The sequence below is a fragment of the Bactrocera tryoni genome, chromosome 5 (assembly GCF_016617805.1).
Source record: "Bactrocera tryoni isolate S06 chromosome 5, CSIRO_BtryS06_freeze2, whole genome shotgun sequence".
NCBI lineage: Eukaryota > Metazoa > Arthropoda > Insecta > Diptera > Tephritidae > Bactrocera > Bactrocera tryoni.
This window is the reverse complement of record NC_052503.1, coordinates 6,413,164-6,439,573: the sequence shown is the minus strand read 5'-3', so window position 1 is coordinate 6,439,573 and position 26,410 is coordinate 6,413,164. Positions and strand designations below refer to the sequence as shown.

Genomic DNA, 26,410 nt, shown 5'->3' with positions numbered 1-26,410 from the left:
TTCGCCTCAAATGTGGCAATTTTGATTGTTCATATACCGCTTGAGCCGGAAATGGGTCTCATCGCTGAACAGAAGTTAGTTCGAAAACATGGGATCTTCTTGGAACTTTTCAAGCGCCCAAGCGTTGTTGCTTGGGAAAGTTGAGCGGCTTCAGTTCTTGCACAAGCTGTATTTTGTACGCTTTCAATTCAAGATCTCTACGTAAAATGCGCCAAGTCGTTCCATACATGCTTTTATAAAATTTTAATTACTAGAATAAAGCTTTTAACTTCTGAAATCTGAAATTAATTTTGAGTTATGCTATCATTTCCAAAAATCAAGACATACAAATACTTAAAATCGCAGTAACACAATTTTTTATTCAATTTCAAATATTTTCTAACCTACTTAACCAGCCATAAATTAATGTTCAAGCTAGATGTTAACTAATTTTCGCCCATGCTGTAATGGGCACTTATGTAATGCACAAATTACGAAGTAAGCGCTGCTCGACCAGCTCACCCTCCGCCTCGAGCATTTGTGCAGTGACCGTGTTGACGAGGTTGAACGCAATCGCGAATGTCATAAAAGCCGCATAGACGCCCAGCGCCAGCCACCACAACGTTTTCGATGATGGCGCGTGAGGACCGTCGAAATTCTTCAGCACCAGCAGACCCATTGTGAAGCCCGCCAACGCGCCACTCAGGTGAGCCACATACGAAATTGTTGGTATGCTCTTAACTATTGCATGGGCAGCATTGTTATTGTTGTTGCTGTTGTAATACTTATTGTAGAGTGCATAGCAGAGATCACAGGAAACTGTTGAAATTATTTGGAATGAAAGTGAAAAACAAAAGCAAATAAATTAATTAAAAATTGTGTTAGAAAGATTTATGACGCTTCCGTGTTGCATGAAGACCTGCAATTTCATGAGTGTGTGTGTGGCAGAGTGTATATACATATGTTTGCGTATATGTGCGACTGCGGTTAATTTCGAAAATTTGTAAATTACTATGCTCTTCTCACAATTAAATTGGAATTATGGTAATTATGTATTATGTGTGCATAAATCGTTGATGACGACCTTAACAAAACGAAACCGAAACCGAAACACAATCGCTTACCGAATACGACGACGCGCACCAGTTGCCCCATACCGTAGCGCATTTGACCGAAATTCAGCAGATTATTCGCAAAATATGCGGCCAGTAGCGCATACACGCCCCCGCTGGCGCCCACCAAATAGACATCCGAGTCGACGACACTGGTGCCCAGCGAGCCGGCAAATACGCCAGCCAAATAGATGAGGGCAATGCGCGCCGAACCGTGCACCCACTCCAAGGGCAGCCCGTACACCAGCTGCGTGGCCACATTGAAGCTCAGGTGGAACCAATTCGCGTGCAACAGCATGTAGGAGACAAAACGCCAAATCTCCAGACGACGATCTGGCCGATAGATAAGCGACGACTCACTCGCTGCGAACGGTTTGTTCGCACTGATGTCTGTGGCCCTCGTAAACGGCAACGCTGTCACAGACATTTTGACTGTCATGTAATCGTAGACGAAGACGGCAATCTGTAAGTTACAGAAAAAGGAGAAGAAACGCACAAATGAGTGGTAGAAGGAAACGAAGATGCTTCAAAGATGTTGAAATTGAAGACGATTGTTGTTTGTTTGCATTGCAATATCGTTGGGAAATCTCCGATGAATGTGGGAAATTCGTTTTGTTACGCAAAGTGCGCGCTTATTGTCCATTGTCTAATTGTTAAGTACAGTTATACAATTACGAAACTCCATTTGACATGTACTAGAGCATAGAGCTGGAGCGTTAGGTGGGTGAGTGACAATTTCAACTTCGCAATGGAGAACCAAGCGTTCACCTCCGCATTTTGTAGCTTTTTGTGAAAAGGTTGCATAGAAGTTTATTACAGTTGGTATTCGCAGCAAGAAATCCATATATATTCTTGAATCTTTAAATTATCTCCATTATTCACTCTTTTTAAAAGAACAGGTATTCGACAATCTATGAGTCTATTTTACAAAAGCTTCCATGAAAACTTTCAACCATTTCTTCAATTTTTTTTAACCAACTTGAGTCTCATAGATACATATGTACAGGGTTTGTCCGGAAACTAATAGAATGAGCCAATTTAAAAGCATTGAGAGCCGAGGTACATGCTACTTGGATCCCCTTTCATCGGCCTTTTCAGGCAAGGAAACAAAAAAGTCCAGGGGGCCCCATCTGATCTGTAGGGCGGCTGCAAAAACGTTGAGATGCCGGCCTTGCTTAGGTAGCTGTTCACAAGAAAGGCGATGTAAGCCGGGGCGTTATGGTGGTGGAACTTCTAATCGGCTACGATATCTTGACATAAAACTTGACGTTGACAGTTTGTCCAGGAGAGACAAATTCATGGTGGACAAGAGTTAACGCAAAAAAGTAAATTAACCGAATTTCCAGTTGCGAATTGCTGCTGAATCGCAACGAAATTGATACATTCCCGAAACGCTTGGTTAAGGGTGAGGAAAAGTGGGTCAAGGATTTGCTGTGTGTTTGATGGGATTGGCAGGAAATTATTTACTCTCCTACGACCAGACTCTTGATTCGGATCTGTACTGCCAATAATTGGACCAACTAAAGAAAACAATCACCTAGAAATGTTCATCTTTGGCCAATATGATTGTGTTTCAAATCTCGATAGTGACGTGCCATTAAGCATCCACTTAATAGTTTGAACCGTCATCTACTAACAGTAGTCATGTCTGTTTATGGCAAATAATTTTGCTGGTTTGTCTTGAGGGAATCCCATGTAAATCGAGTGTCCCAGTTTTTTGGCAATAGAGACAAGATAGCAAATAGTCAATGGAGGATGGAGTCATGTGTAGAAGTTCACGCAAGTGAGGCAAGCTCTCTGATCGCCATTCACTTGGGAGTGGTCAGAAACGATTCTTTTACATATGGCTCAAGCTCACGACTTCCGGTCTTTGAGCAAGTATCCTCTGGGTAGCCTAAGAACATCCGTTTGAAGGTGAGCTAAAGTAAGAAGGCGAAAAATCTCCTCCACAGGGTTGTGCGCTGGGTTTAGGACCCGCCACGTTAAAAACGCCTCAAATGAACAGTCAAAAACAGCCCGCTGTTGTTAACTCTATGCCAGTACAAAAGAAGAAGAAATAGTCAATGATTTATCAAACCCTGCTCGTATTAGATACAGTTTGCCATCAAATTAATCACTTGTGATTAACGATCTGCAACAAGAATAAGCGCCTGCAGCAGAATTCCAATTACTTTCTTATTTATACACCAATTCATTGATACATTAATATGGTTGTACCCCCGCAGCCCTCTGAGTTTCTGCAGTCAACAGCTATTAGATTGAGTCGAAAGTGCCAGATACGAGCATAAAAGGCGAATGAATTTATCAAATGCGAATATTTTGCGCAGTGGATGCCATTAAGTATACATGGAATTCGGAATCGTGTTGTCTCTTGATGAGGAAATAAAGCGCAGAAAACCCATGAAAAATGAAGAGCGCATCATAAAAGCAGTGACAAGGGTTGAGCGCTGCCCAGGCGCGCCACAACGCCAGTCGCGTTCCTCTCGGAAGAAGTCGTAAAGCGGCGTGTCATCACGTCATCGGCCCACCATAACGAACACACCACTGTAAACACGCCAAGTATTACGGCGAGCGAGTGCACGCAAGACGGTTTGTCTGCGGAATCAGAGTTGGAGTTTGAGAAGATTGCGACTTGGCGAGACACCGCGTCAGACATTGTCGATACGTTTACGCCGCAGTAGTTGTGAGGGACGCTCATGTGTCTGTGCAGCAGTGACTTTGGCGGCGCATTGGGGATATTTTGCATGATTTCCGAACCGACAGTTGCGCCCAGGGAGGGTGTGCCTTTGGCGCGAAGCTCGAAACAATTTTTATTGCTTAAGCAAATTTGCTTTTATCGCACACCAGCACACACACATGCGCACACAAGCGCGTTCGGGTCAATTTCAAATTTCATTTACACCATGTAAATGTAGTCGATTCGGCAGACAGTAGTTGGGCCAACAGCAGCCCCCACTCCGGCGCAGCCGCACAATAACAGCGCAACTAAATATTTTACACACTCCACAGACATCCGCACGATTACGCCCGAACATAAGCACAGACAAGTGCCAGACTATGAAATGTAATATTAACTCGCATAAACATAGACATTTGCGCCCCTTTCAAGCAGTACAAGCGGCCAGCCGGGCGGGCGAACTGTCGGTCGGAAGGGCGGACGAATGTTTGGATGTATGTAAGTAGTTGGGACTGCAAGGCACAGTGCATTTGAATGGCCCTGGAAAATTGTACGCACTACGTGTATTATTGCCACTATACCGGCAGTTACCAAGCCATTGTGGGTCACAAGTTACACACTCGTAGACTGTGCCAGCGCAGACACCGCTTGGTATGCTGTAGTTGCCGCCAGCCCCTCCGCTTTGTGTTTGCAGTCGTAGAGTTTTCTTTTATTTACTTTACTTTACCCATTTTTGCACAATGGCTCTGATGAAATATGAGCATATTCGACCTAGCTGCCAACTCTTGTGTTGTTATTGTTGTCTTTTTACTTTATTATTTGCAGTTTTTGGTTTGTTTTTACTGCTTGGACTGGTACAACAACTTTGAAAGTTCATTTGAAACGTAACGCAGCAGTCTGCTGGTTGCCCTTCTCTTCTACATTCACGCCCTATGCCGCCCCAAAAAGGCAGCTCTGCAGCGATTGACGCCGTGAAGTTCAATGACGCTGTTGGGACTTGGCATTTTTCATTGATGGAAGTTAGTTTTGACTAACTGTAAACTTTTGCGTATATTCGGATAAAAGGTGTACGTTAAACGACCGCATTTTCAAATAACCATTTTTATACCCAAAGAGGTAAAGTTGTGAGGCGTAGAGAGTGACTGAAGAGACTATTCATCCAATTGAACCAAAAATTTTTTGTGGATTTTTGTGGATTTTTTTGTACAGGGTAAAGGTAAATATACGGTTACTCAATCCTTATTATGGACTCAAGCCAAGTCGAATAAGGTATTCGTCAGTTGCAAACTCTTTTCCTCATCAGGCTTAATATCTCCGGTTTGTAAGCTCCGAATCGGTCTGTAGCACCTTTGGCTACGAGGTGTCACCGGTGACTTAATTCTGGTACCACGGGGAGCAAGAGCCCTTGGAGTTCATGCGGGCTGGCCCCTCGGGAAGTAACGTGGTGGTTATGGTTAAAACCCAAATGCGGGAAGAACTGACTTTGTCGGGTGAATGTGGAGTTGCATTGGAACCGGGTGCCGGACCCAAAGCACGGCAGAGGTTTTAGATGGGCCTCGAAACCCACCAAGGTGGTTAGTTTGTCCATTCCGCACTGCCAATTGGTACTGAAAATGCTAGGCGCTGATCAACGCATTGATTTGATCCGCTGTGCTTTTGAGCGCCGTGGGGTAAGGCTGCCGTCAGCAGGTACCCACGTTAAACACTTCGGACGTTGTATAGCAAACTCTGTATAACAAAAATATCTGTAACCCGTATCTGGTTAGCTAAATTCAATCACTTTTCTCCTCTACTCATTATTTCACCAGATCCTCTGGCCTTCTTTTAAGGTTCCTGCAACCGCCTTTCTTTCGAGTCTTTCGCAATACCAGTTTGTTCTATTGTACTTTTCCTTGTTTAAATTCAGTGATCTTAAATTAATGAAGCAACATTTTATGGATTGCTTTATAAAAAATTAACTACGGTCCTGCTTTTGGAAAATTTAATACAATGCTGCGTCGAAAATGCTGTCGTGGCAAGCTTTAATTATTAGAAGTAAAAACTCATCCGCTGTCATAACTAAAACCACCCAGGTAGCTAAAAGATATAACAAGCTGAGCTGGCTCCATGCAGTAAATGGACCCCACTTTATGTCTCACTACACAAGTAAAAATCATAATAAAGCTTTGTACAGCCGATTTCCCTAAACTACGGTCCGAGCCATAGTGAGCAACTTAAATTTTGGACATTTGCTTTTCTGTTCGCTAGCGCTTTTGCATTAATTGTTTATTTTTTACTTTTTGTATACGCGCGCGCAAGTGACTTAGTCAGACGCGTCGGAATAAATGAATTTTTAAAGCGATTGCGGCACAAAAACTGCGCTCGTGCAGCTGTGTATGCGCTTTCCACGAACCAACAATCGTCTACAAATAGTCTCAGCATCAAATTAAAACGAAATTTTTACTAACTCACCTCCAGAAGCGACACCAGCGTAATGAACAGTGGCGGCGGCCAGCAACGCTTGCAGTCTGCCAAATACTTTTTCTCTTCCTGCTCGTCGTGCCGCGCCCTACCCCGCGCCACCAACGAGCAACAGACAGTGCAGTATGTGCTCTGATTTGTCGCCAACGTTTCCGGTCTAACTGTAGCGCCCGGTGTTGCAACAGGAGCAGCGCTAGTCAGACACGCTGACGGTGACAGCGCCTGGCATTGGGTGGAAAGCGTGCAGGGACCCTCGCTGGCGTTGCATAAATTCAAGCGGACGCGCAGCACAATTGCCGCATCGTTTGTGCTACGCACACATGTGCAGAGCCGCTGCTGCGCCGGTTGTGTTGTTGTCGTGTCTGTGTTTCCATCTCTGTGCGCTTTGGGCGGATAATTTGCATTCACGTCATCATCAGCGATTTCTATTATATAGGGACTCGTTACATTCAACTTCTTTGGCTGTGATTTTGGCTTTGCTTCTGGTTCTTCTGGTTGATAGTGTTGATGAGGTTGCAGCTGTTCTTGTGATGCAACTGAAACCGACATTGCCTCTGCTGCCGCTGACATCAGCGCTGCTTCCATGTGGCGTGCTTCCGCTCGCGGTGGCAAAGCGCTTACAAGCGTATGCATGTGCTGCGTAAACCCCCTGCATTCATTTTGCGCGCCTTGCATGTGTGTTGCAGTTTGGCATCCGACCCACTCCGCGCCAGCCACTAAGGAGCGTGCGCTTACACATCGACTACCTGGTGCCTGACTGTCAGACGCTGATTATTTGTCACAAATGTTGTGTGAGCGTGAATGTGCGCACCTGCGTCCTTTGCAGTGCCACTAATGCACTGTCACACCGACGTGCCGCGCTCTACTGATGTGAATGAAGTTGGCAACAATTTATTCGTGTCCGCTTGAAGTAACTGCAAAGAAAGCCAAAATAAGGCACAAGAAAAAAAGGAAATTACTTAGTTTATTTGGCTCAAGGTTATTTCCGTACGAAAATAACATGTAATGCAGCGCCAAGACGCGCCGTCATGCCCCGTGGAATTCGCGTTGGCACAATGTGCGCACAAAATATCACACGCACTCGGAGCTCACTTGCTCACTCAGATTCAGATCAGCATTAGTCGCAGTGACACAGTCAACACTCATCAGACGCCACCTCATGCACTGCGCTTCACCTTGTATTATATGTATGCTTGTGTATTTGTATGTGCAAATCACTGTGAACGTCTGGAAATGTAAAAGTTCTATCTAGTTCTATTTTATTTGCGACAATCCAAATGTAAAGAGTGTCAACCGCACCGTCGTCGCTGTCGCCAAGGGCTTGAATGTCTTGAATGCCATGCCGCGCGAAACGCCAACGAAGCGGACGGCGGCAATGGTGTCAAGACGGCTGCCAATAATAGACACGCCAGCGTTGTAGACGCGCTCCAGACCGCCTTGGAGCAGACAGGCAGTCAGCCAGCCAAATAGTTACTTTGTGCGCGTATGCGGCGCGGCTAGACTTAGCGTATTCGCGAACTGCAGCGAGTTGGAACGACCGATGGAACAGTAGGCAAGGAAATTCTTCAAAACTTGGAACAACTAATATAGCAAAATAATAGAATTTACCTGATACCATTATAAATTCCAAAGCTTTTAAAAACTTGATCTAACCATGAAGAGGAAGCCTTTTATTTACATGTTTCCATGATCTTATTCGCTGAAGACCGCAGTGATGGAAACTTCAAATCAATAATATTAAACTACGACATTCTCGCCAGCAACAGACCACAGTACACCGCATTAGTGCTGTTACTAAGTCTAAAAATGAGAAAGAATCCATGCTCCGCCAATAATCGCATACAAAAACTCAAGAACGCACATGGCAACACAGGCTGGCGCCAGCAACGAAAACTGTGATAAACAAGAAAAAACGTTAACTTCGGCTGCACCGAAGCTAATATACCCTTTACAGGTGCAGGTTTTAGTAACTATATGTCGAGTTTGTATGGAAGCTGTATGCTATACTAATCCGATCTGATAAATTTTTTCGGAGATTATGGTATTACCTAAGCAGTAATCCATGACAAACTTTGTGAAGATACCACGTCAAACGCGAAAGTTTTCCATACTTCTTGTACATACTTGATTCCGATCGTTCAGTTTGTATGGCAGCTACATGCTATAGTTAACCGATCTGAACGATTTCTTCTGATATTACATTATTTCTATTAACAATAACTCATACCAAACTTAGTGAAGATACCACGTCAAACGCGAAAGTTTTTCATACAAGAACTTGATTCCGATCGTTCAGTTTGTATAGCTGCTATATGTTATAGTGGTCCGATATTCGGCAATGACTTTTACAAAAATTCAAAACGATATCTTAAAAACTGAGGGACTAGTTCGTATATATACAATCAGGCAGACGGACGGACGGACAGACGGACAGACTAACAGACGGACAGACAGACAGACGGACATGGCTAAATCGACTCAGCTCAACACACTGATCATTTATATATATAAGTACTTTATAGGGTCTCCGACGCTTCCTTCTGGGTGTTACAAACTTCGTGACAAACTTAATATACCTGTTGAGGGTATAAAAAACTAAATTCAAGTAAATTTTGACAAGGAAAAAACAAGTGCAGGAACTGACATAGAAAAATGCTTTTGGCAAGCGAAAAGGACTGCATTTCTTTTGCCAGACACAGCACATACACATACACTTAATAACATACCATACGTAATTCGTAGCAGAAACCCAACAAACTAAAATAATTTAGTCAAATTCAAGTTGGAGCCCCATCCATATGAAACACACAACAGGGGTTAAGATTCGAGGTGAATCCAGATAAAACACACTACGGAGTTTAAGATTCGAGGTGAACTTTACCGCCAATAAGAATAAGTGAACGAAATCTGGAAACAACTTAGTGACTAGTATTTTTTAGAAGCACTTTGCCACAACGGCTCAAAAAAATCAAAAATCTGACTGCTTGCATACCAACCGATTTCTTGCAGGGTGCGTTCTCAACGATTTGGCAACACTCGTTTTGGCTAACGAGGGTTGTTGTGACCGTAACCGGTCAACCTTAACTGCGCCATTGCCAAATTTGTTATCCTTCAGCGTAATTAAATTTCACTCATGAGCAGGGGGTGGACGATAGCAGAAGGATTTAATAACTGATTTCTGTACTTAAGTTGTTTGTGGAAAATGTTTAGTTAATTTATTATGAGGTCATGAGTTTATATGAGAACTGCATTCTGAAAATGGAGGATTTCCAGTAAAACGCGTATTTGTAGACTTCCATAGCTGCCATTTGAAGCCGTAATCGAAATTATAATCAGGAAATATGGATATCTTTGAGCTACTTATAGTATTATATATAAAAATCACCGGTCCCAGAGACTATCGGATTTAAAATAGACTTACTTTTGCTTTCTCAGAAACATTATGTAGCCATTTAAAATTGAGCTCCACTGTCACTTTTCCAAAAATACATCCACTTATCGAAAGAGCGGGACTATCGTTGAAGGAAACCTAACTAATATCAAGCTATGGGATTAACTTTTATAAAACACGATTAACACGATTAACTTTTATAATACATACACACGCTTACGAATGAAATTATGTACTATGCTTTCTTCTCATGCTACTTTATATACGAGGACTGCTTTTTATTTGCCGGCATTTGGCAACCCTACTGTTACAATCTAGCAACCACAACTTTATCGAAAAGTTTGAAATTTTCAATATTTTTCGTACTCAGAACTATTTGACATATGAGCGTTATTTATGTTGTTTACAGTAACTTCAAATATTCATCGTGAACAAAAAATTGAATCAAATCACGAGCATTTTCTGTAATTTTTTTTTACTACTCTCGACATAAATTAATTAAGCAATAGTGCATCGATGAACTTACTTCAATTTTTGCAATGACGCTCAATTAAGGACCAGTCTTCATCAATGGTATGCTGAAGAATATCGAGGATGTAGATCATTACAAAACGAATTTCGAGAAGGTCGCCTAAATGGAGGATGGATGGATGTGTAGAAGCTCACGCAAGTGAGGAAAGCTCTTGTATTGCCATTCACTTGGGAGTGGCAAGAAACGATATTTCTATAATTGGCTCAAGTAGCTCACGACTGCCGATCTTAGACCAAGTATCCAAGTATCCAAGCCAAAGAACATCAGTTTGAAGATGAGCTGGGTTAGGGACCCGCCACATAAAAAATGCTTCCAATGAAAAGGAAACAACAACCTCGGAAGAGAAACCCCCTTTTGATCTCATCCAAGGCTGTTGTGTGTTTTCGGCTATAACCGCGTAAGCGATGTCTACGCCAGTAAAGTAGAAGAACAAGTCTAAAATCCATTGTTGTTCGAGAAATTATTATTGACATTGTGGTGACAACTATAGGCTATAGCGAAATCAGCGTACAGTCAATATTGTAGATTTTTTTTTTTCACTTAGGATTCCACACAATTTGTCAATCGCTCAAAAAAGGCTCGTGTCGATTGGTCGAGAGAAATGTAAAAAAAACACGATAGCGCTATCTTGGAATACGTCTATAACATAGTGATAGTATGACTTCCCTTTATGCCTGTACGTAAAAGAAAAATTAACTAAGAAGTCAAGGTTTTTCGATGTTTCGACACCTGAAGACGCGGTTGCTGCGTTCAGAACATGCGTTTTGGAGATACCTCAATCCGAGCGGTAAGCCTGTTTCGACAAATGGTTCTAACCCATCCTAAAGTGTATAGATCTTAATGGAGAATATTTTGAAAAACAATACAGCGATTTTCGACACAAATAAGATTCGTTTTTGTACTCAAATACCGAAATATAAAAGGCAACCCTCGTATTGTCATATTTATAAACTTAAAACTTATTAATAAAAGTAACTTATCCACCACAAATGCTGTCAGCTATATGCACTGCGGCTTGTGAGTGACGTTCTTTTAAATTATTCGTACAAAAAGGTGTCCTCAGGACCTTCGTAAGCACTTGTAATGATGATTGCACACCAGCGGGTTTATCTTATTACACAACAGCTTAAACAGCCGGAAAACAGCGTAACAAAGTTTAAACTGCTTTAGCGAAATAAAAAAGCAATTTGAAGCACACATTTGTTTACATATGCACAAATACACGTGCGCCATCAAGCAAAATGACGGCTATAAAAGTTTAAGCAAACGCTCGCCAAATGACTTCTGCAACTGTTTATGGTGAATTTAAAAAAAAGTTAGAGAAAGAAAAATGACTATTGCTAAAACTCTGCTAAAAAGAACAGGGCAACACAAGCACTTTTATTATCCAGGACTCACTATCGGCTGGAAACTCGCACCGCTAATACTGCTGAGCCAATGCAGGTAACTGTATTTGCGTGTAGGCGCTGACAAACGTGTCCTGTACATTACGGTAATTTCCTTATAGGTTAAGTTCCCAGACGCCAAACCGGTAATGGCGCAGTTGTCTCGCTGATTAGGGACACAATGGACGTCAGCAATAAGGAGCTGAAAGCTCAGGCAAACAAGAGCGGCGCAGCGAAGGAATAAAAGCAGAAGCGCTGCACGAAACCGGCAACAATAACAAAAGGAAACGAAAAGTGCGCGAAGTGGAAAAAGGAACGAGGTGGATTTCAATATATTTAAGTGGTTATAGTGTTTGTGTGTGGTGTGTGTGTGTGCGGACAAGTGGACAGGTGTTTGCGATGTTGCTGCTTTGGCTGGTTTTGTTGCCACCACTTGCACTGCTGTTTCTGCCTCTGTAGCGCATTTAGTAACAAACAACCGTACACTTACAAAACCGTTCACTTCACCTTCACTTGGACATATTTATTTTACTTTTTCGGCATTTAAAGCACTGTCTGCCCCTTCCACGTGCCACACAAACGGATTTTTGTTTTTCTCTTTTTTTGTTGTTTGCACTTCACTATGCACTCACTGTTTGTTAGCTTGTGGGTGTGTGTTGACCGTATATACCATTGTACCTTTGTTAGCTGGCAATGCACCGTTGTAAATATCTGCGTCCTGCGGCAGCAAGCAAATGTGGTCGACTGAAATATTAGCCCTTCTGCAGCGCCGCAGACAGTTATGTCGAAATACACACACACATACACACACACATGCATGCACACCACTCATCACATGACTACTGCAATAACCCTCAACCTTTGTTTGTTTGTTTGGCTTTTAGTTGTTTTATGCCAATGACTGTTGACTTATTCAAGAAAACGTTGAATTTTAATGCCAAATCGATTTTGTCAATTACCAGCACTGGAAAAATCTGAATGCATACACACATATTTGACATTGTATGTTCTATAAACATGCCGTTATTGCATCTAAATCGATTGGGCTGCGTGTGAGTTTGAACGGGTGGCTTAATTCGTGTTTGAGGAAATCATTATTAAAAGAGAGAGGAAATTATGACATGTTGAAGGCAAGTGGAATTTAATATGATCCTCAAAGGCTTTCAAAATTTTGAGTTGATAATATTGGTACACTCGGGATCTGCTGATTACTAGAAAAACTTAGTAGTAATAGCCTTAGTCCTTTTTTTTTTGATAGCTACAATTCCTTGATGGTGTGCCTTAAAGTCCAATTTGATCCTCAAATATCGGTTGCTAAGAGTCAATCTGAAAGAAGGTATTAATTTTTCCCATAGATATTCGAGAATGTCATAGAATAATTTTTGTTTTCAAGTCGAAACCAACTTTGTTGTCTTACGGATACCTCTGGCTTTATACAAGTATTTCTCTGTATAGGAACACAGCCTAGAGAAATTACGTATTGCGCTGAAGACGTACCTACATATATACATATTTCAAACTGGCTAAGGAATTCAAATGTTTTTTTTTTAATGTGAAGTATAATCGATATAATTAAGTTCCGAATACAACATCATTCAAATTCCCTACACTACTTCCTTTGCAGGAACGAGTTCAATGAACCCTATTTTCGAGTACTTTTTCCACTAAATGAAGTCATATACAGCAAGATCGATATTGACTTCTTAAGCTTAAAGAGAGTCTGGTTTATTGCTTAAGACCAATGACTTCAAATAAAGCCATAAGAAGTAGTCCAAGGGTGTTAAATCACAACTTCTTGGAGGCCATTCAATGTCACAATTCCTGAAAATAATCAAATCTCCAAACTTGTCTCACATTAATTCGGTGGTTGCACGTACTGCGCGGCACGTAGCCCCATCTTGTTGGAACCAGAGGTAGGAAGCATCAACTTCTAACGATTGCAGCCATAAAAAGTTGGTTGTCATCGATCTATAACGCTCTCCATTGAGAGTAACGGCGACACCAGCTTCATTTCGAAAGAAGTGCGAAGCGATGATTCCAACAGACCAAGACCCACACCAAACTGTCAGTTTAGGTGAATGCAATGGTTTTTCATGAATAATTTGTGGATTTTCTTCGCACCAGAATCGATAGTTTTGTTTTGTTTTACCACACCACTCAGATGAAAGTGAGCCTCATCGGAGAAGATGATTTTTTCTGTCGTCATCGTTTTCAAGTTGCTCCAAGGCAAAATGAGCAAATTCACGACGTTTACGGTGGTCCAATGGCTTCAGCTTTTGAGTGAGAAAAATTTTATATGGATGCAAGCCCTAAACCTTTCTCAAAATCTGCCTGGTTTAAGACAGTCCCAATTCTTGAGAACTTCTTGGAATCGGCAACTGCAGGCTCTCGGCAACACTTGCCTGAACGGCAGCAACATTTTCACAAATTCGAGCGGTTCTTTGTCTTATTGGCACGCGCACGAAAGTTGCAATTGAAGAACGATTTTTTTGATAATAAAATTAAATACTTCTTAAACGTTGTTTTTGAGTATATCTTTCCATAATAAAATTGTAAAAAGTACTGATTTTGAAGAAAACCCGGTATATGCTATAGTGATTCGAAATTGGTGGTTCCGTCGAAAGACGTATTCAAAATTTCAGATCGATATCTCAAAAACTGAGGGACTCGTTCGCGTATATACAGACAGACGGACATGGTTAAATTGGCGAAAAAATGCGACAAGTAATTTTCCCAGGCTTCTCTTAAAGCCAACTTTATTCCATTAAGGGAGTTCTACATTGACCGAAACAAATGGTAGTCCAATGGTACAAGGTCAGGGCTATATGTAGGATGCATGAAAACTTCCCAGCCAAGCTCTCCCAGTATTTGCTGAGTCATCAAAGATGTGTGTGGTCTAGCGTTGTCCTGATGGCAGACGAAGCCCTATCTGTAGATCAGTTCTGGCCTCATCATCATCAGTTGTTGACAGTAAAATGTAGAATCAAGCGTTCGACCAGGCTGGAGCAGCTCATAGTGGATGATACCTTTCCAATCCCACCAAACACTCAGCATTAAATTTTGAGGCGTCAATCCTGACTTTGCGACCATTTCTTGAGCTTTACCACGCTTGGATCATGATCGTTTTCGCGCATTATTGTCGTATTTGATCCACTTTTCGTCTCCTGTTACCATTCGCATCCGAAATGGTTCAATTTCATTTCGTTTTTTCACACTTTTTCAACGATAAGTCGACCAGAGCTTGAAATTTCACCTTTCCAACACCATATGATATGACACAATGTGATTGGTACTGGAGATATACGACTACAACGACATCTATTGGCAAAATACGAAAAGACTTTTTCGACTACCCAGTACTTTATAGGGTCTACGGCGTTTCTTTTTCATGTAACAAACTTCGTGGCATTCAGGATATAAAAGGAGTGAGTAGGAGGTAGAAAGAAGTTGGTAAACAGATACATGAAGTAAAAGTTAAATATACGTATAAACAAGTGATAAATATACATATGTATATATATATATGTGATGTGTAAATAATTATACCATATACCTATGTATGGATAACCTACAAATGCATTTTAAATATGTGCTCGTGTGTGCCCTGTATTTCTATTGTTTGCTTCTTCCTAAGACGCTTCATTGCTTCATTTCTGCTGCATTAAGTGCACAATTGAATGCTTGAAAATACAAAGTAAAACAATGATATTGTACAATAAAATGCGAAAAATGCTGGAAATTTCACACGCATGTTGCGTGCAAAACTCATTCGTGCCGCACGATGTGGCAGCTTAATGCTTTATTGGCATCATTGTGAATGTGATTATTTGATTGTGCGCTTTTGCTGCCCACAACAACAACATATACACATTCAAGACATATGTATGTATGTATGTTTGGGCACCTTGCTATAAAGTTCAGCAATTAGCAACGCTTTTCCTTTTCAATCGCAGCGGCAGCAAGCTTCAAACATTTTTCTTCAAAATCTATTTCATCTTCCCCACCTTGCTCATTCACAAAAGACTACGGCAAGAGTGGTCTCCTCACAAAAGCTCACATATATATTGCCTGCTTATATGTATGTATGTAGCAGCCGAAGTCACTGGCATTCGCCGCATAAACAACAGCAGCTGCACAACAACCCGCTCACTGCCTGCCACTTGCCACTTGCCTCTCGGCACCTCACTTTGACGGCGGCTTGGCAGTCGCTTAATGAAATTAAAAATTACCATTAAAGAAATTACTCGAAATTGAGCGTATTAAAATGTCAAGCAAGACCGCTGCAGCGGGTGTGGGGGGCAGCAACAAAGAGCGGGCGCGCGAAACGGAGGCACAAAGAAATCCATCAAATGAGAAATATGCGGAATAAATGCTCCAGTTGAACCGCGACTTTGATGACACTGCTGATGGGGCATTGCGCTGGCGAACTGCTTGAGCCGGCTGTTGCCGACTGAGCGTGCATTGCTGCCGTTGGGGCTTGGGGCTGCGTGTGGCATGTAGCAGTAGCAGGCAATCAGCGATGTGCCACTTCTGTTACTTAAGAACACGCCGCTGCGACAATGGCGACAATGCTGTGAACGAGCGAAGCGCTGCTAAGTGATAACTATTGCAACGTCTGTCGCTTCACATGCGGACACACACATATATTGTTGCAAGCATATTACTGGCATTTATGGTGTATTCTGCTGCGGTAGATGATGTGCCGATCGCGTTACGTTGACACTGTTAATGATGATGGCTGCTACTGCTCAGCGCTGCTTAGTTGTTGTTAACTGTTGGTTGCATTGATGACGGCACGCATTGTTGCATACTCTTACGTGCCGCACATACTTGCTAATGTCTATAAATTAATGTGTGGGGTAAGATCGATTCCTAAAGTGACCGCTCGAAAGCAAGTTCTTGAAGAGAAACCTTTCTTATTTGACAAGATATCTTCAGGAAGTTTGATCTGATTATTGTCCAAGCAACGCTGCAAAATCCGAAAAAATGTTTCTTATCGGACAACTATAGCTTCTAGCTACCTTACAAACTGACCGATCAAAATCAGGTGATTGTTTAATTTTTTTTTTTGTGAAGGGTATGTACTAGGTATAAGATGACCTATTTTGGTTTATTTTTAAATTTCATTCATAATTTCAAAATTAAGATTTTGTGTTTTAAACTTTTATTAGTAGTTCCTTTGCCCACCTCTAAGCATATGGGAAACTGCACATATGACTTGACTTGACTTATCCTTTGGCCGTTTTTCATTCATGTCATATTATAATCGCATTTAGCTTAATTCGCTTGCCATCAAACAAAGACGAATGCCTTGGTAATAACGAAATAGGAAAACTTTATACATACTTACATGCATGTTAGGGTGAGTCGAAAGCTAGACTATCGTATGCATCGGTTGATATGAACACATTCGAAAATATTGTGTAGTCGAAAAAGTTTTTTCGTATTTTGTCAATAGATGTCGATGCAGATTTTAAGCTTCATTTATCCAAAAAAAAAATTCGGGGAAGTTGAAAAAAAGTTACAGCTGTTCAAAAATGAGTGAAAATAATGAATAAATTCGCTATATTTTGAAATTTTTGTATAAATATGGGTAGAATGCCACGCAAGCCTCCAATGAAATTTGTGAAGTTTACGGAGACGATGCTGTATCAGCTCGTGCAGCACAACAATGGTTCGCTAGCTGCCGTTTTGGAAATTTCAATGTGAAAGTTGCACCTCGCTCTGGTCGACCTATCGTTGAAAAAGTCGATGAAATTATGAAAAATATAGACCAGGACCATCACATAAGCAGCCATGACATCACTAACTAACTTAACATTCATCATCAAACGTTTATGAACAATTTAAAAAGGGCTGGCTTCGAAAAGAAGCTTGGGTAGCACATGAATTGTCTGTGAAAAATTTAATGGAAAGAATTAATAACTGCGATTCTTTGCTGAAACGAAATGAAATCGAACCATTTCTGAAGCGAATGGTAACAGGAAACGAAAAGTCGATCAAACACGACAATAATGTGCGAAAATGATCATGGTCCAAGCGTGGTGAAGCTCAACAGATGGTCGCACAGCCAGGATTGACGCCTCGAAAGGTTATACTGAGTGTTTGGTGGGATTGGAAAAAAATCATCCACTATGAGCTGCTCTAGCCTGGTTGAACGATTGATACTACATTTTACTGTCAAAAACTGATGCGATTGAAGAAAGCGAACGAAAAAAAACGGCCAGAACTGATCCACAGAAAGGGCTTCGTTTTCCATCAGGACAACCCTAGACCACACACATCTTTGATGACCCGGCAAATACTGGGAGAGCTTGGCTGAGAAGTTCTGATGCATCCACCATATAGCCCTGACCTTGCACCATTGGACTACCATTTGTTTCGGACAATGTAGAAGTTGGCTTTAAGAGAAACCTGCGAAAATTACTTGTCCCTAGCGGAAAATAGGCAAAAAGTGGTCGACCAAATTGGATGTACACATTTGGTTTATTTTAAATACAAAAATTAAGGCTTTTTCGACTACCCAATATTAGAATATTTGAATTCAAAAACTTTCCACTGAGGTAAATTTTTTAGAAAATTTAAAAATTCGCAAAGTAAAAATTTTATATGATTAAACGATTGAAAAATTATGGTTTTTGTAACGGAAACAGATTTTTTGCTTACGAAACTTTAAATGCTCAGCGACTGCTTTTAAAATTCAGTTAAAAATTCGTGTTTACACTAATATTTTAGTTCTCTTTTAATTGTAACCCATGAATAGGTTAGTTTTTGGCTCACCCTAATGTATGTTTACACACATATTGAAAAGGCAAAAACGTCACCTTTACACACTACCTCCTTCCTCCTCCTTTGTGCTCTGCTACTGTGGCCACAACTTCAAGCTCAAATTGTCAAAGCTGTTTTTACAAAACATTTTATTGCTGTTGTTGTTGTTGTTTAGAAACTTTTTACTTTTATTTGTGTTTTATCTTCACATTCTCTTTGCCGCAATCGCTACTGCACTTATTACTGTTTACTTTATTACAACAATGTTTTTGTGTTTGTTGTTGTCAAATGTCTTTAATTGTGTGACTTTTATTTTTTATTTGGCCGAACCGTTATGGCCATTAAAATTTCTGCTCTTATTACCGTGAAATTACGAAAATGCGTGCGCATCCATGTGCCATGCGCATGTGTGTGTGTGTGTACGTGTGTGTGAATATACTATTATGCACGTATAGAAGCTGCGTCTACAACAAACTACAACAAACAGAGGTAACATTTAATGAATACAGAACTAAATTGTCGCCAGAAAGGCAAGTTAATAATTATAAAAATTTCTTTTAGTGGCACAATTGAAACCTAAGTGCGTGTTAGTAGCAACAACAACAACAAAATAATAATAAGAGAAAACAATTATAAACAGAATGACAATTGCCATGGCTTAACTCTGTGGAAAAGTGAAAACATTTTCTCAACGCCATGTTTCGCTAAAAACCGAAATTATGCTTGAGTTCCACACTTTCGAAGCTTATTAATGTTGCCTAAAGTCCCACTTAAATTATCTCTAAGTAAATTTAAGTGTTCGTGTGCATTTTTTCCTTTTATTTTATTTATTTTTTTCTTCTTCTACTTTTTCAATTTCGCTGGTTCTTAACATTCTTGCTCCCATAAGATAATGCCGATTTCGTAATTGTAAGCGAACGTGTGGAGAAAGCTGCTTTTTTTGTTGTTGTGCTTTTCGCTCATTCATTCGAAACGAAGGAAAAAGTTACAATGATGCGATTTCGTAACTTAGAATAGTGAGGAAAAGTAAAAAATTTAATCCAGTAAAGCTTAGACGTGATTTCAGCAAATAGCACTTGGGGGTATCGAAAGCCTTCTGGCTCAGAGTGGGATGCAAAAGGTCCATGGAACTATCTGCTCTTAGCAAGGTTTACATGACTGCAATGCTAGACGTCCTAACTGGATACTATCCACTGGTATTCACGCGGTGAGGCTAAAAATTGTATAGGACGCAACTTGTCAAATTTGCATGAGGAAGATGAGGTGGAAACATCTAGATACTTTCTGTTCCACTGTCCAGCTTTCAGCAGCCTAAGGTTGAAACATATTGCTTGCCATTCTTTCTACGAACCCGACGAATTGACTACTTTTTTAGCCTACAACACGTACTGAATTCAGCAAGCTCGATTCTGTTTTATCAAATGGAACTTTTTTCGCATCAAAACTTCACTTGGCGATACTTTCTTAAAAGAAAATGATACGAGGAGGAAAGATACGATATCGTATTTCCAATCATGCTTTATATTCTTTAGCGCTAATCAAAGACGAAAACTATATATAAGTGAACAAGTTTCCACATGAGCATTTAATTTCGATCGTTCAGTTAGCTATAGTGGTCTGTTATCGGCCGTTTTGACAAATGAGCGACTTTTTGGTGAGAAATGGCCGGGTGCAAAATTTTAAATCGTTATCTTAAAAACTGAGGGACTAGTTCGTATATATACAGACAGACGGACAGACAAACAGACGGACAACTTATCTCGTCTTGCTGATCATTTATATATATGTCTATACTTTACAGTTCGAACAAATTCTTACCTATGCTACAACGTAACATCACCTCTCATAAGTTTACAGGCGAAAGAAAAACGATATAATAAAAACCACTAATATTGAAGAAAAATTTCAATTTTGGTTATAAAATGGTTATATATTGGTTATTATATCTGTCAGCGATTTTCAATGTTTTTATGGTACGTTGTTTTGCATTTTAGGTGAAGACATGCTGCTGTGGACAAAAAATAGTAAGACTTTTTAATTTAAATTTCGCTTGAACCCACATTCGTCGACAATTTCTTTTCTGGGTTGGTATGACTATCAGTGACATATAGTATACGCTTGTCTATCCGAAGTACATAAAGGGTATTTGGCGATTTTTACGATGAGTGATATTATTCAACAAGGAATGTCCATTAAATGTTGTGTGCGGAATCAAATGTGCCGAAAAATGAAGGCCTTTGTTGATAATTGTTTGTCGAGAACCAGGTCCAGATCAACTGATGATCAACACGTCAATAAAATAAAAAAATGGTGCTTGAAAATCAACGATTAATAGTCTGAGATTTTACTGACATTGTTGGAATATGGGCGGGACCAGTGAAAACTATTATGAAAGAACATTTATGCTTAAAAAAGCGAAGAGTCTTGGGTCTATGCTTACAATCCGGAAACAGACGGTCAGTCGGCCAATCAAGGTCATGTTGACAGTTTCCTTCGATTATCGAGGAGTGGTGCACTCCGAACTCCTTTCGACTATCCAAACTGTCAACAAGGAACACTATTTGCGTGAAGCTATTCGTAAATAGAGCACAGCATTATGGACCGATAACTCTTGGTTTTTGCTCCACGATAATGCTCCGTCGCATACTGCATTGATTCTTCTTGGCAACACTGTCACACAGTATTTGCATACAATCATATTAAAAAAAGGGTTGCTATGAAGCTCATTTGACATATCATAAATATTTCTTTTTTGTCAGAAGTGGGAAGCCAAAGGTTAAATACCCGTCCGTATGTATACGCAAAGTTTGTTTTTCAACGCATTCTACAAATAACAACATGATTATAAACACATATGTACATATGTATTACTGTACCAACTTGTGAAACATGACTTGAAATGGGAGCGCAAGAATTTAATATCAAAAAATATTCAACAACTTTGCTCCAATTTCTTTAAGAAAATGACGAAACCACAACAAACTTACGAGTATTTAAATATTTAAGTACACAAATAAGAGTACATAGCTGATACCTACTTACCTATGTACATACATATGTACACATATGTAAGTTCATGTATCGCCGCTCCACAGGTCGACGCTTAAGCACGCATGCGCAGAGCGCTAAGCTCACACGGGCCCTCGTGGCCCTGCTGGCGTTCAACGACAACGGCGAAACAACTGAGAAAACAAACGTGCAAATGTGGGACGCTGCGCAGCGCGTGTGGGCCGTCATGTGCCGCCACACGTTACACAAAGGTAAGTACAAACTCAACAGTTGTAGCTACGGAACTTGATGTAAGCATAAACAGCCAAACATGTGCACGAGTGTCTGTATGTATGCACATACAAGTATGTGGCTAAGCGAAAATGCAGAAGTGCCGCCGCCAGCAAACGGCCAATGTGAGCAGCGACATGTGTCTGTGTGTGTGCGTCTGAACATAATTAAAGTTTAATTTCTCAACACTCGGCGGCACAACAATGGCGACACACACACACAAACGTGCACACGTGGAAGCGCTCAGATGAAGCAGCAATTGTCGACCTGCACTTGTTTGGCGCTTCGCTTGTGTTTACATGTGTGTGTGTGTGTCCACCAAGCATATATGTTTCATCAGCACGCAAACAACAACAACGCAACGCGCAATGTTGGGTGGCACTTTCTACCTTTTCTTGGCGTTTTTGTTGTTTCTCGACTTTTCTCCCTCATCATTTCGATAAGTGTGCAACAAAAGCAAAAATCAACACTTTAATAGTGTTAACAATTAAAATCGGAATGGAAATAGAAAAACACAAAGGCAAAGTAAGAAATGAATTGAAATTGTACAACAATGCACAACAACACAAGCGCTTTCGTACAATGCCACCCACAAGTCTAAGCGCAGCGCAACAACAATCACTTGGCTTTGGCTTGCTAGTCGGGCTTACACACATGCATACAAGCTCGCATTAGTGTTGGTGAGCAATTTCGCTGCATTTTAAGAATTATGAAATAGTCGAGCGCCCATTTATGCATTTACGCGTGGCTAGTGCTCGGATGTTACTTTGCGAAAAATTTCTTTAAGAACTTTTGGCTCTTCAGGCGCGTACTTCCCCCTCAACCCCCATTGGCATACGCAATTGGGAGTCATCCAACGCGCAGCGGGTTGCAAGCCACATGCATTTCGGTTACTTTGTTAATATGTGCTTAGTCACACCTTTGTATGCATGGATGTGTACTTACACATGGGTTCAGCGCCAACACCGCTCTCCTTAAAGCTCTGATAATAGCATTATTATGTTTAAGTTAAGTGCTTTTATGGCGTTTAATCAGCTTTACCACTCATGCTAAGGTGTAATGAATTGCATTTCCGAGCTGCTGGGTGCCACTGAACACTCGCTATAAGTTAACTTTTGTGAGTGAGCTCTAACTTTTAGCTAGAATATAAGCATTTCGTAAGCTCTTATTATACCTTGAGAAGGGTAGTTTGTAACAAAGGAAGCATCGAAGATCCCAAAAGTAGCTAAATAAACGATCAACGGAACGAGCTGAGTCGATTGAGACATGTCCGTCTGCTCACGAACTAATCCCTCATTTTTTGAGATATCGAACTCAATATTTGCACACGTCGTATTATTTCCAAGAAGATGCTATTTTGTTGGAATCGCCGTTATCGGGCCACTATAGCATGTATGTAGTTGTCATACGAACGGAACAATCGGAAAAAAAATGTTTGTATGGAAAACTTTTTCATTCGGCGAGATATCCACCATGAATTATTATCCAAGGCAATGATGCAATCTCCCAAGAAATTGTTTAGATCGAGTCACAATAGTATATTTATTCTATACAAAATGGACGATAAAATCAAGTGTTTGCAAGAATTATTTTGTATTTATGAAGGGTATTCTATGGATATATTGGAGGATGGAGACATGTCGCCGTCAGCGAGTACTGGCATTTATCCCGGTGGATTAACGTCTCGCCACCATTCGCATCAAAGCGAAGTTCTTTAACTTATCGTTGATTTGCTACCACGCCCCGACGGAAGAGAAGGACGATATGACCAAAGATGAATTCTATGAAGACTTGGAGCGCACCTATGAGAATTGACCCCGCCACGATGTCAAAATCGTGCTTGGCGACCTTACCGCCAAGGTGGGTAAAAAAGGTATATTTGGCACTACGGTCGGTAAATTCAACCTCCACGTGGAAACATTCCCAAATGGGTTGAGCCTGATCAACTTCGTCGGGGCCCAAAATATAGCTATCTGTAGTACTAGATTCCAACATAAAAAAGTTCACCAAGCTACCTGGATCGAAATACCTTGATGGCCCCAGATCGATCATGTTCTGATAGACCGAAGACATGCCTCTAATGTTTTAGATGTGCATACGCTCCGAGATCCTAACATTGGCACGGATCACTATCTTGTTGCAGCCAAGATTCGCACGCGCCTTTGTGCAGCAAAAAACGCACATCAACAAACACGAGGAAAGTTCGGCGTCGGAAAGCTGCAATCACAATAGACAGCCGAACGATTTTCTACTCGACTTACACTCCTGCTTTCTGAGAGCACTCGTCAACAACTCAGTAAAAGGGAACTGTGGGACTGCAGTTCAAGCTCTTTACGTAGAGCTGCAACCAAAACCATTGGTTTTCGGAAAATGTAAAAGCTGGTACGATAAGGAGTTCCGTGTCGCAGTGGAGAGAAAGTAGACTGCAACGTTACAATTCACCACAACACGTACGGGACGCATTTGCAGGCAAGAAAAGAGAGAGCTTGACAAGCTGGCCGATAAGGGGAATGATCGAAAATTCTACGAAAAGATGCGAGGACTAACAGAAGATTTCAAGCCAGCAGTATACGCTTGTAGAACCCCCAAAGATGATCTAGTGACTGTTGACCAGAACATACGAAAATTATGGAGGGAATACTTCTCCAGCCTGCTGAATGGCAGTGAAAATATAACGCCAGAAGCAGGCGAACCCGATTCCCCAATCGATGACGATGGAGCAGACATTCCATTTCCCGACAATGAAGAAGTTCGTATACCCGTCTGAAGAACAACAAAAGGGCGGGGGCCGATGGACTGCCGGCCGATCTATTGAAATACGGCGCCGAAGAACTGCTCCTTTAATTTTCTTTTAAATTAAATTTTCTCTCTCTCTTTGAGAAAAAAGCAACAACAATAAGCATTCGCAATCTTCTAATTGGATTTAAGCCCAAATTTGTTAAAGCCTTATTTGTGAAGATTGCAAATTGAAATGATTAAAAAAATTGCGTGGCAACTCCAAGCAAACCTTAGCAAATTTGACCTGTGTGCGAACTCTGCTATTGGAGCGTCCATCTATTTCTTGTTGAAACTCACATAGCTATAGATGTACACATGTACGTGCGATTTTTTTAATTTTGTAGACTATCTTCTGCACACATTTCGCACTCTCAAACACGCTTTTAGTTCCAACTTTTTTAATTCCAACTACAAGTGTTTCTGCATAAATTTACGCATAACAGCAGTCATACATTGTAATAATCATTCATATGTATGCATGTAGAGTACATATGTATATATGTATTATGAACAGGTGCTTGTATAGAAATTATCGTATTTGAAAAGTTTGCTCTACGCGCATGCGTGTGGCTGCACCCATTTGCTTTCTCGTTTGTTGCGTGCTGCAAGTCCCTTTTACTTTCTAACTACATACTCGCCTGTGTAATTTTCTACTAAACTGCAATTAACAGACTCATCATTTTAATTATGCATTGCAATGCGAAAACATAAAAGAACTAAAAAACGATGTGAGCGCGTCGAAGTAGAACGAAGTTAAGCGAATTCTTTAACGTGAACTTATGTTTATATATATGTATGTGTGAATACAACGTAAATTAGTAAGAAAATATATTATAATGTTGGAATCGTTGCATTCTTAAGTCCGTGCTACCATTTTTTCAAGCTCTGTGGCAGACTAAGGCCGTTCTTATGCATCTAAACTATACATTTTATTAGAAGATCGACTAATAAAATCTATCGACACTAAGGCCGATCTCCAACATACATTAATTTCATGATAACAACTGCAAATAAATTATAGAACGGTTCCGAATTGAAACAAGATTTACGAGAGTCTGTTCTTGAAAATTTTTTGCCAGTATCGAAGGTGGTGAAAGCATTCATGTCTATTTATTTACTTTGTGGAGATGGCAAATAAATTATAGAACGGTTCCGAATTTGTTGAAACGAGATTTACGAGAGTCTGTTCTTGAAAATTTTTTATATACTATATGTAGACACATATATATATATAGCGGAATTTTCCAGAAGAGCCCTACACAAGTTTTTTTTTTTTTTTTTATAAACGGTTAAAACGGTTTGGGATATCCATGAATTTCTTTATTCCTGTGAAAGTACCTTCGATGCCATTATGGAACTTGTTTTCTTTTGCGTGGCTATAACGAGCACGCTTGCAGAAGTCTAGACGTTGAACCCAATTTTCGGCGGTTTTCAAGCACAAATTGGCCGATACTACTGCAATTTCACGTTCGATCTTCGTATGAAGTATCAATCGTCGCTGGCTTGTTGGCATAGACCATAGGCTTGACGTAGGCCCACAGGAAATAGTGTAACGGCGTCAAATCGCACGACCGAGGCGGCCAATTGTCTGGGCCATTTCATGAGATAACACGGTCACCACACTTGATTTTCAACAAATCCACTGTGACATTAGCTCTGTGCTTGTGGCGCCGTCCTGTTGGAACCACAAACTGTCCAAGTCCATATCATCTAACTCGGGTCAAAAATATTCGGTTATCATTGAGTGGTAGCGATTCCCATTCACAGTTACGTGCGGGTCTTGATCATCACGGCAGAAGTACGGCCTAATGACGCCGCTTATTGACGAAACCAGAAATGAGCCCCATCGCTTACGAGGATTTTTCGATGAAAATCCGGATCATTTTCAAGTTGTTTCTCAGCCCAATTCCGGAACATGCGCCGATTCTGGTTGTCAGCGGATGCAGACCAAGATCTTGATGCCCCATCGCTTTAGAACGACGTGTGAAGGACTGATTTAGGTCTTCCTCAATTGATGCACATAATTTTCGATATTCAAATTTTTCACTA

General features: G+C 40.8%; 1 protein-coding gene across 4 annotated transcripts in view; it reads right to left on the bottom strand.

The window, feature by feature from the left end:
- Positions 1-333: 333 nt before the first annotated feature.
- Positions 334-26,410, bottom strand: part of LOC120778846 (protein rhomboid-like) — a 51,350-nt gene continuing 25,273 nt past the window's right edge. For 2 of the 4 annotated variants that reach the window (XM_040110871.1, XM_040110870.1), the window contains exons 2-4: positions 6,220-7,142; positions 1,104-1,554; positions 455-798 (exon numbers count right to left, since the gene is read on the bottom strand). In XM_040110871.1, the coding sequence (XP_039966805.1) occupies positions 455-798; positions 1,104-1,554; positions 6,220-6,903 (1,479 nt within the window). In that variant the 5' untranslated portion in view covers positions 6,904-7,142. Of the gene's footprint in view, positions 799-1,103; positions 1,555-6,219; positions 7,143-12,168; positions 12,188-12,214; positions 12,273-26,410 lie in introns of those variants that run through there. The other 2 variants (XM_040110873.1, XM_040110872.1) reach the window with 2 other exon arrangements.